We start from the raw sequence: 11,224 nt of genomic DNA, 5'->3' as shown, positions 1-11,224 counted from the left end.
CTCCTCCTTCCGCCTCGTAGACGGCAAGCCCCCTCCGCGCCCCAAGTTCGGTCCTCGATGGCGCTTCCAGAACCGCCCTCAGCTCCCCCAGCGCCGGGACGAGGATCGGCTCTACCACATGCACCACCGATCCAATCAGAACAACCCTAACGCGAACGCCCATCACAATAGGCGAGATTCGCCGACGATGAAGTCGAGTGTTGATATCCAGCCGGAGTGGACCATGCTCGATCAGATCCCCTTCTCGACGTTTACTAAGCTTTCGTTCTCGGTCCCTGATCAGCCTCGGCTCTACCACATGCACCACCGATCCAATCAGAACAACCCTAACGCGAACGCCCATCACAATAGGCGAGATTCGCCGACGATGAAGTCGAGTGTTGATATCCAGCCGGAGTGGACCATGCTCGATCAGATCCCCTTCTCGACGTTTACTAAGCTTTCGTTCTCGGTCCCTGATCAGCCTGAGGACCTCCTTGTTTGTGGTGCCCTAGAGTACTATGATCGGTCCTTTGATCGTATCAATCCGAAGAATGATCGAAGGCTTGAGAGGTTCAAGTCGAGGAATTTCTTCAAGGTTACGACTACTGATGATCCGGTGATCCGTAGGCTTGCGAACGAGGATAAAGCTACTGTCTTTGCGACGGATGCTATACTTTCAGCTCTGATGTGTGCTCCGAGATCGGTCTATTCGTGGGATATTGTGATTCAGAAGGTTGGGAATAAGTTGTTCTTCGATAAGCGAGATGGGTCGCAATTGGATCTGTTGTCGGTTAATGAGACTTCGCAGGAGCTTCTGCCAGAGGCGAAGGAGGATATAAACTCGGCCCATTCACTTGCCATTGAAGCTACTTACATCAATCAGAACTTTTCTCAGCAGGTTCTTGTGAGAGATGGCAACAAGATGGCCTTTGAGGAGCCAAACCCATTTGCTTCTGAAGGAGAAGAGGTTGCTTCAGTGGCTTATCGTTACCGCCGATGGAAGCTTGATGATGATATGTTCTTGGTCGCTAGATGCGAGGTTCATGCTGTTTCTGATGTGAAGGGGCAGAGGTCGTTCTTCACACTGAATGCACTCAATGAGTTTGATCCAAAGTATACTGGCGTTGATTGGAGGCAGAAGCTTGAAACCCAGAGAGGGGCTGTTCTTGCAACTGAGCTCAAGAACAATGCGAATAAGCTCGCTAAATGGACTGCTCAGGCTTTGCTTGCGAGTGCGGACATGATGAAACTTGGTTATGTTTCTAGGATTCACCCGAGAGATCACTTTAATCATACCATTTTGAGTGTTGTCGGGTATAAGCCAAGGGACTTTGCTGCTCAGATCAATTTGAACACTTCGAACATGTGGGGTATTGTGAAGTCAATTGTTGATCTATGCATGAAGCTTAATGAGGGGAAGTATGTGCTTGTGAAGGATCCTGTGAAGCCTCAGGTGAGGCAGTGCCGGAGGAGGAGCAAGTTCAGCCGCCTGCAGAGGAGGAGTCCGCAGAGAAGGTTATGGATGCTGTTGCTGAGGCAGAGGCAAATGGTGATGAGGGTCAGACTGAGAAGGAGGCAGCACCAACCGCCACCACTTGAGGGGTATCTGCACTGTCCTTTTAATTGCACTGGTTGAGACTTGAGAGTATTGGACTTAGCCTTATGTTTCAGTCTTTCAGATATATTTTATTGTTGAGGATTTTGAGTTGTGGTACTTTGCTTGTGTTGTGTGGTATAGCTGAGTTTAAGGTCAGAACTTTTTGGTTATTTCAGACTTTATATCATAAGTAACTACCGTAATTATATTTTTCTTTTCTGATTAAGTTTTTGTTTTGTTTAGTTATTATATATAGACTAAGCCTGTGAATTGATTATCCATTTTCCAGCATGCCACAGAGCACATATGCGCTTCTTTCTCATGTCTAGCTGAAGATATTTTTTTAATTGGCATGAAGCACAGGAGTCCACACTATATCCTAGCAATATTAGATATTCCTTGTAAAAGACCCAAAATGGAATCTTTTAACCTTTTGTTACATAATGCACTAGTTAGTTCACCTATGGGCCATATTATTCATTAATATCAAATTTTTAGTTGATGCTGTTAGAGCCTTGTGGTTTGGGTGCTTTTAACACTTATATTTCTATCCATCCAATCCCGAAACCCAAATGTCTATTCCCTATTCTAGCTGATTGTCGAAAACACTCAATGATGTCATTCACAATCACGAGAAAGTTAAACCTGTGAAGCTCGAGAAACATGGTTTCTTCTCGAGAAACATGGTTTCTTCTCGAGAAACCCTTGTCTTCTTTGAATTTTCTCAAATGGGTGGAAGGTTCCATCAATGGTGGCAAGATATCGGATCTCCTTATATATCATGGAGTCCGAAACCCTAAAGAATAGAAGGAAAGCTAATGTGAGGGGAGAGCTTGGAGGGGACTAGGTTTGCTTCTAGTTTGGTAAAGGACGAAATTTTGATGATGTAGGTGAACATTGAATTTGGGGTTTGGGGTCGTTTTTTGGTTTGATTCTCTTTTGTTCACAAGTAGGAGGATGATGTTGTGGTGAATGGAGAGGAAAAGGGAGAGATAAAGACGGGTTTCTAGAAATTTTCATGGTTATTTTAATCATTGTCTTTGGATTTATTGGTGATAGAAGGAGCTGAGGAACTAAGGTTTTAGGGCCAATTTAGTATTGTTTTTTAGCGTTCTTCTGCTTATTCTTTTTTATAAAAGTAGTCAATAATGGTGTTTGGTAAACTTTTTTTTGCATGCTTATTGAAACTGTTTCTGCTGGTAAGGTGGTGCTTTTAGAAGAAAACTGAGAATGTTTTTAAAAACAACTTCTTTTTGTAATTTATAGACCATATATACCTTTTAGTTTTTGACAACCAATAAACATGATATTGAAGTTTGGTGTATTTTGGTCATTTTCACTTATAATGATCTCTAAGCATAGTTTTAACAAACACCTTAGTTGCTTTTGGAATCAGTTTTTGATATAAAATTACTAAATAACTATTTGCAGTAGCTTATATAAGTTGCTTCTGGAAGCTGCTTATATAACCAACTTATTATAACCTCAAGTAATATTAAAGTGGCCCTTAGTTGTTTTTGTGTGAGTAGAGATGAAAAGGGGAGGGGAGGTTTTGTGAGGGGAGAGCTTGGAGGAGATTAAGTTTGCTTCTAGTATGGTGAAGAAGGCATTTTTTTTATGATTGAACGTTGACTTTGGGTTAGAGGTTGTTTTTGGGTTTGGTTTCTCTTTTGTTCATGAGGAAGAGGAGGTTGATTTTCTGCTGAGTGAAGAGGAAAAGGGAGAGATAAAGATGGGTTTCTCGAAGTTTTCATGGCTATTGTAATCATTGTTTTTGGATTTGTTGGTGAGTGGAGCTGAGGAACTGTGGTTTTAGTGGTTTTAAGTGCAAGTGGAGATGAAGAGGGGGAAGTGAGATGGTGGTAGAGGATCAGATCCTTCTAAAAATTGACTGCAAGTGCACATATTGTTGGGATTAATTTTTTGTTTTTAATTTTTATTTTTGGGTCAGGTATACCTAATCTATCGTACACGTAATTTCACTTCCAAATCTAATTGTTAATTTACTCCTCAAATTTCCAAACTGTATCTGTGTTTGTTGCTCTATTATATATGTATATTCGTATTCGTTTGCGGATATGGATACATATACAATCTTTTCTCGCCGAAGGAGTTGTATCCGTTTCCGATTTTAACAAGCGGATATGAATATGGTAAATGCCATACCCATTCATATCCGAACCTTTTGCCTCCCCACCTTTATGCATCCTAGTAGTAGAATTCAAACCTATGTTTTTTCTATACTTTGGATCCCTCCTAAACTTACTGCCTTAAGTTGGGGACGCTAGTATTTGGATTTTACATGGTCTGTTTTACCTGCTCCTGTGGTGCTTTCCTCAAAACCTTGGGGTAAATCCTGTGTTATTCTTTTTGCTTTAGCGTGTAAAATATGCTGCTCCGGCGGGAGGAGGAATTTGCTAGTCTGTTGTTTTAGAGTACCCTAGAAGCTATTTTTCCTGGTTTTAACTTAAAACCTTTTTGAGAAATGGTATACACGGTGTCGTCAAATATGGTTGATTACTTTGTACTGTGTGTATATTATCTCCAAGATAAAAGATGTTTGATGGACCATAAGATGAGTATGCTATCTTGCTTGTCTAGGGTTTGCACTCTCTCATATTTCATGTGAAACATGCTGTTGGTGCCCAAGTATCACATGAACATGTTTATTACATACTGGGGGTCTGTGGGTTCACCTTATCAATATGTGATTTCGTTATTTCAGTAATACTTGTTTGGATTTTGTCAGTATTGTTTTAGTACAAAACAAAACTGAACATTCTCAAAATCCTGGTAAGTGTAATATTTTCCATTTGATCATATTTTAGACGCAGTTACTCGAAGTGTTTCTGGATCCAAATGTCTCATTCTAGTCTGTTTTATAAATAAAATGAAATCTGCATCTTCGAGAATTGCTTTTGGTGCTTTGAGTCGCATTATTCATCAGGGATTGCAACCAATTGTTAAGCTAGTACTAATACACGAGACTCTTTACTGAACTTTGTTGGCGTTCCAACCTGCTTGACCCTTTTTATTAGAATTCTAGCAACTTTGAGTGCTTTTTTTTGATTTGCTCATTGAAGTGCGCAATGCCCGTGGCTAGCTTCGAGTCCCATGCTTCTTGAATAAGCACCTGTAGGTGCTTTCTGGTGCAATCTGTTTCCTACTTCATGTGATTTGGATTCCTCAAAGTGCTTGTGTTAGTTGTGGCATTAGTAGTTTATAACTTGGTTGCAGCAAGTGCTTTTTTTAACTTCAGAACTTCAACTAATTTTTGTTATATGTCATTATAAAACTAGGTCTAAAAGCGTATGTTAATCTGTAGGCTCCTCTATTTTCTCCACGGTGCATGGGTCTTTGGCATTTCGTCTGTCATTTCGTTGGCGTTCTCATCCCATTAACTCGTGCTTATGTATATTACGCCTCTCGCCTGAACCTATTACTTAAATTCTGCTCCTATATAGAACTGTTTTGGAACTCATTTTGACTATTGGCTTAAGGATCTTGTTATGATATTCAATTACCGCCGTCTTCCTTTCGAACTTATTATCATAACAGTTTCATGATTTATGATGTATTGTGGTTGAAACATACGTACTTTCCTGGCGTTTCGCAGATCCCTTAATCATGGTTAGTTGTTTTACGTTTATGCACACCAACTGGCTTTGAACCCTACACAGGATTGAAGGTGCAATTTGCTACCGGTTATCTACCGGAAATTCGAAAACTGAAGATGAGAGTAGCGCTTCTAAGCTTCTGATCTTTGTAGGTAGTATTAGCAGCTTATTTCTACGTGTTTGATCTTAGCCGATGATAATCCTACAGTTTTCGAAGTAGTCTCTCTCGAACTTACTGCTATGTTTTTATGAGTCTTGGTAATTTGGATCTATGGTTTTTGCATAATGCTAACTGTATAGTTGGAGAATCGCAATTAATTCTTGTTATCTTTATGATGAGATGAAGGTTTGAAAGTACAGATGCATCATAAAAACAATGATCAAAGCAAAATTTGACTTTTCAGTAAAGCCTTCCTATATAGTTTCGGCCTCAGGGGAACAAAATCTCAATCACCATATCAATTTGACGGAACATTTTCTCTAGCGCAATGCCCGATTATTTTCCTCTGACCTATCACACTCGTTTGATTATTCTTTCAAGTACCGATCGAAGTGAATAAAATCCATCCTATAGAGAGCCTGTGTTGGAAATCGTACACGGAAAGCAACAGAGAGTAGGGGTGTGCAAACGGTCGGTCGGTTCGGTTTTTAGAATAACCGAACTGAACCGCCCATTGTTCAAAACCGAATCAAACTTTTGCAAGTCGGTTCGGTACGGTTTGGTTAGGTTTGTTCCGTTCTAATCAATATGCATTCTAAATTCCAATTAAAGTAATGAAACAAGCAATGTGATTGACTAGTTGGGTTATGTTATGACATAATGAGAGCTAGATTTATGTTCGTTACTGATTCCAATTGTGCTCGTACTCCAGAAATTGGTACGAGGAGAATGATTACAATAGGGCATGAGTTCAGGAGGCTTATACTACAATAATAGCAATCCTAATCAAGTTGCTTGCTTGAGTTTTGACCTTGCCTTTGCGTATTCACCGTCAGTTGAGACATCCGTTATCATAGATTCCGCAGAGATACAACCTGAATCTTGAGTCACGGCAAATCTTCGGACCGTTAAGGCTTGTCAATTCCATAAACACCAATAAGCTTCCTATTTTCCTAGAGTCATCCCAGAGTTAATAAACGATCAGGTAGTTCTTTGCTCCTGGACATTCATTGCCTAGTAAAATTCAAGATGAGTACAACTCGGCAAATACGGAACATTCAAGAATTAGGATCGGTATTGCACTGAACCTATACCAACAAATAACGATCCTTACAGATTTGAGCTATTCTTGTATCCTCTATGAATACTACAGACGCAATATTACGAGCTAGATCTTGAACTTTCTCAAAATCTGAAGTAAATAAATTTGGCTTAGCACCACGCATCTCTACTTATCTCCGTGCGGTACAAAAAATCTAATCTACTCCTCTATACTAATCCAATATTTATTGTTGAGGGTACGGTAAATACTATAGTAATACTATAGCATAAACATTAAATCTTTAGGTCCTCGTAGTACAAAGTAAATTTACTTTTTATACTACAATAATTTACTGTATCTTGAACAACACCTTTTAAATATAGAGGGGCAGATATTATTTCTAATTTTAGGTATACAACAATCAAATCAAATTAAACCTTAGAGGGAGACGGGTTTAAATTGCAATGCTTAAAGAAAAACAAAGGGTCATGCTTTGCACAGGGTAAACAGTAGTATGATAGATAAAAGAATAAAAATTTTTATGGGAGAACAGAAGCAAAATATCGATCTAGTAATTGTCCAACATGCACAGAATATGGTACTTAACAAAAGTAACATACTAGTTAAAAGATCAGAGGGTCACCACGGTGAAGTATTACAAGGTATGCTCAAAGCTACAACCATTAGCTACCAAGATACAAACCAATACCTACTACATAATGCATTCTCCTTCCATAACCCTGCCAGCACCAAATGACAATTTTTTTTTCAGTTGGGTTCTCCTGATTTCAAAAAAGTTCAACGAAGTGCTTCCTTTTACTCTGAAATATACATTCTAGTCCTCATTTAGGATTCCTGAGAACAATGATAACTGAATCCCCTCGAAGAAACATCTTACTGATGAATCTATCCTTGTTAACGGGGAGTGCTTTCTTCTTACCCTTCCCAGTTTTTGGAACCTACAAATCACCAGAACATTAATCACGAGAAAGACAAATACATGATATAAATGAATCTAAAAAGTACTAGGCAAAAAGTCGGGGTTTTAAGATACCTCAGTCCACATTTCTCTTACGTTTTCCAGAACCATGTTGCAGTGGCGGTCAAAAGCCCTGACACGACCGAGAAGTTTCTTGTTGTTACGGCAATTGATCAGCACCTGGATAGAAAATTACATGTACAAGAGTTAAGCTTCTTTCTAAGTTAAGAATTTTTTTTATTAAAGTGGTGTAACATATGAAGCAATTTGCTAGTTAAGCAAAATGAAAATGAGAAAATCTTTTTCCATTGGCATTATATGACCCAAACTTAATAACTATGCTATTTTATGTGCATTGACCCAGCAAAATAAAAGAGAAAAATCCTCATCCTAAAGCATTATTTTGCACCAAGGATATCATTACTTGCTATTATTTGATTCTAATAACCATTACTTTCTGAACTGGTTATAGCATAAAATATAATCAGCATCAATCATCATTTTTTCCCCAATAGAAGCAAAGACTTTCGACTTGACTTCTCTGAAGATCGGGGATGGAAACAGATATTCCTGGCTTCGTATAAAAATGAAAGAGAAAATCCTCATCATATAGCATTATTTTGCTCTAAGTATATCATCACTTGCTATTACTCAGTTCTGAAAACCATTACATTCTGAACTGGTTGCAGCACAAAATACAATCAGCATCCATTATAATTATTCCCAATAAAAGCAAGAATTTGGGAAGTGAATTCTCTGGAGATCGGGGATAACATAAATACTATACTGGCTTCATATAAAAATGTAAGAGGGAAGGCACATATGCCTTACCTGGGTGTTATTCTTTACGCTCATCGCCAGAACAGAGAGAGGTCCCGTATTGAATTCCTCTTCCTCTTTCTTTGCAGCCTGTCAAAGAAAGATTTAGGACAGTATAACAACTTAGTAATGAACAGATTCAGTCAGACGAGGATATAAGCTTTCTGTGTGCTACGAATAACCATTATCAAAATAGAACACAACAAATGCACCCGATAGAAACGTTACCAGTTGTTGTACTCTGCTGCATGCCAAATGAAATTATAGAACTACGGCAGGTTTAGTTTCATGTTTCTTCTAGTAGTTAATGTAAAAGCTTCCACTTGGCGACGTGTTTCAGTCGTTATTAATAGTGAGGCAAAACTTGCTAAGTTTACAAATGTAGTTTGAAATTAAATATGCAACTATTTTTTGAAGAATCAGTTTTCAATTACAGAATGGGGGCATTTAAGCAAAGAAGCATATCCAAAGATGTTGTCAAACAATATTTTAGAACTATAACGCTGTTTCACGAACAATAATCAAAGAGTTAGCTATGTGGATGAAGACATATAAACACAAGGGGACACATTGCATAAGAAGCATAGGAACTTCTCAAGTGAAAGAAAGTGAGATTTAGATGCAACAAGCATTTAGAAGGGCAACCTCGATGTCCATGACAGTAAACATAGATATGCTACTATTTTTTGATTGAAGAAGTTCAGTAATAAAACTTGTTATCTATTCGCACTGCTGATGATGCACGGAAACATTAATAAATAAAAACCATAGGGAGAAAACTGAGGGACAAAGTTTTTACTAAGCAATTAAACTGAAGAACAAAGTAACCATGTATGTAAGTATGGTGTACAAAAAAAGAAGGGAAAAAAGGAGCCCACATTCGATATATTAAACCAGAGAAATTTTAGAGATTGACTTGCATAACAAGGAGGATAACCGAATAAACTCATCGAGCAAATAGTGTAATAAGAGTGTGGGTATTTATATGTGTCTCTGGGAAGTTAGGAAGATAAAATCAACAGAGAACAAAATAAAAGGTTATTGAACAAATGCGACCTCACAGGACACGGAAATGTAACCACAGGAATTCGTAGCTAAAATAAAGTGATATATAAGAAGGTTTTTCTTTTTCCTTTTTTGAGAAGAATAAAGAAAAATAGTTCACAAAGACGAAACTAAAACTTATATGGCAAGGAAAAAAATAAGTAAAGTTGAGATCCATAGCAGACAACATTTGGGAAATAAAATTATGTCCTGTGCACCATTATTCCAAATGTATATTTTTACGGTATACACTGTTAACGCCTCCAAAATATATTTGATTTAGACGATCTAAAATGTACAAGATAAATGCAAAGTCACGATGCATAATTTCATGTAGCTCTAGCATACTGTGTTTTTATATATTTAAAAGAAGAAGCCATGTAGGGGTCAATTGTAAATGTCTTATAACATGCAAAGAACCAAGTCAAGAGTTAGATGAACTTACAATGGCATCATCCTCCATTTGCACACTGCATCCAAGAAAACAATAATGCATTAGGACACCACAATAATGCAAATTTCATGCAAAATAAACATATTATCTGCAGAAACTAACTATAACACTTAACATTAATGATATCTATTCCAAAAGAAAACATGGTAGGCTAATAAATGAATAGAAAACCAAAAGAAAAAAGGCCTTTAAAAAAGGCCTTTAATTAAACAAAAAAAACTAATGTGATAAGAAATAGAAAATCCCAAATGTGTGTATATCACATGACAAACTTAAATGTAAAACAGCCCAATATTTTAAGACTTGGAAAAAATAAAATCTAATGAAACCTATCACTGAAGCTAACAATAGAATGCATCCTCTGACAAGTTTGACTTCTAAAAAAGGTTAATAGAAAGGAAGGCAAAATCAATAGAGGTAACAGGCAAGGATAGTAAGGCTATGTTTAATTTGAGCATGACAAGAAAGGATCCAGATTGCTCAATATATTTCTCTAGAAATCAGTCATTCCTCTCCTCTGTCCTAGCATTTCAAGTAAATTTTTATTTTCACGATAATTACGAGCAATTAAATATTTTCATGACACGTAAATTTTCAAACCACTTTCACAACCATTTGTTTAACAAAGCTCTACTCATAATACCCAAATCCAAAATACCCAGACCTCCACAATATCTGGGTTTACACACCTCACCTTAAGCTGCCAAGTTAGAACATCCTCTTTGACATCCAGTCCAACTCCAAGAGAACCTCCTTCTCACCTTATCAATCCTATCAATGACCCATTTTGAAATTTAATGAAAGATAACCAAAGAAGGCACGGCAGAAATTACAGAGTCAAACTAATATCAACCTCCCTCCTCCGGACGAAGAATTGCCTTTCCACACAGTTGGTCTCTTCTCAATCTCCTCAATTAAAGGATACCAATCATCTCTATCTAATTTCCTAGGTCTCAATGGAATATCCAAATATGTAATTAGAAATGAACCAATATGAAGCTACTTGATTTTGTAGTTCCGCGTTTTCCTATAATAAAATAACCAAAATTTTAGAAAAATTAAAAAAAACATACAAAGCATTTTCAAAACCAACAAATGATCACTTTTCTCCTTGCAGAACATCACCATATCATCTACATAGTGAAGCTTAACAATTTTCTACCATTCAATCAGGTCCCAACCCCAGAAACAACCCTTCTGAAGAGCAATTCCCAAAAATTGTGTGAAAACATCAGCTACTAAAAACAAAGATGAGAACCAAAGTTACTGCGTCCGACCAAAACTACTCAAGACCAGGGACCATGCAAGCATTTTTTAAAAAAAAAGACTCATCTTTACATAAAATTACGACAACAAATCACTGCGAATCAATCCAAGATCGGATTTTGAAGCAAGAGCTGAATCAGTAGAGATCTGAAATGGGGATCGGGATTGGAATCGAAGGACGGGGACTCACCGATTGGGGAGAGGAAAGGAGGCAACAATGAGGAGCGATCTCAAATGGATCCGCGATGATAACGGCGAAGAGGA

The 11,224-nt window shown here is 37.7% G+C and overlaps 2 protein-coding genes across 3 annotated transcripts; one reads left to right on the top strand and one right to left on the bottom strand.

Moving 5' to 3' along the window:
* On the top strand, window positions 291-1,805 carry LOC109829218 (eukaryotic translation initiation factor 3 subunit D-like). Its single transcript, XM_020396378.1, is given in 2 exon segments — window positions 291-1,439; window positions 1,442-1,805. Coding segments are annotated over 2 exon segments (1,281 nt in total). The 5' UTR covers window positions 291-298; the 3' UTR covers window positions 1,582-1,805.
* LOC109829217 (small nuclear ribonucleoprotein Sm D2-like) lies at window positions 6,951-11,224 on the bottom strand. Of its 2 annotated transcripts, XM_020396377.1 has the most exons (6): window positions 11,151-11,224; window positions 10,389-10,465; window positions 9,686-9,710; window positions 8,209-8,286; window positions 7,453-7,557; window positions 6,951-7,357 (listed from the first exon to the last, which is right to left on the bottom strand). In XM_020396377.1, exons 3-6 carry the CDS (start codon window positions 9,701-9,703, stop codon window positions 7,241-7,243), a joined length of 318 nt encoding a protein of 105 aa, XP_020251966.1. In that variant the 5' UTR covers window positions 9,704-9,710; window positions 10,389-10,465; window positions 11,151-11,224; the 3' UTR covers window positions 6,951-7,240. The 2 variants fall into 2 exon arrangements, with proteins under 2 accessions (XP_020251966.1, XP_020251965.1); XM_020396376.1 differs by lacking the exon at window positions 10,389-10,465 and having other exon boundaries at window positions 11,151-11,218.

Source organism: Asparagus officinalis, chromosome 1 (assembly GCF_001876935.1).
Source record: "Asparagus officinalis chromosome 1, Aspof.V1, whole genome shotgun sequence".
In the NCBI taxonomy this organism is placed as follows: Eukaryota; Viridiplantae; Streptophyta; class Magnoliopsida; order Asparagales; family Asparagaceae; genus Asparagus; species Asparagus officinalis.
This window is presented reverse-complemented; position numbering and strand designations above follow the sequence as displayed.

What these genes read in the sequence shown, in the direction of transcription:
- LOC109829217 (XM_020396377.1), bottom strand. An exon ending in GCGTAAAGAATAACACCCAG is followed by an intron (nt 7,558 to 8,208) that starts GTAAGGCATATG and finishes TTTTCTATCCAG; the next exon opens with GTGCTGATCAATTGCCGTAA. An exon ending in TAAGAGAAATGTGGACTGAG is followed by an intron (nt 7,358 to 7,452) that starts GTATCTTAAAAC and finishes GGTGATTTGTAG; the next exon opens with GTTCCAAAAACTGGGAAGGG.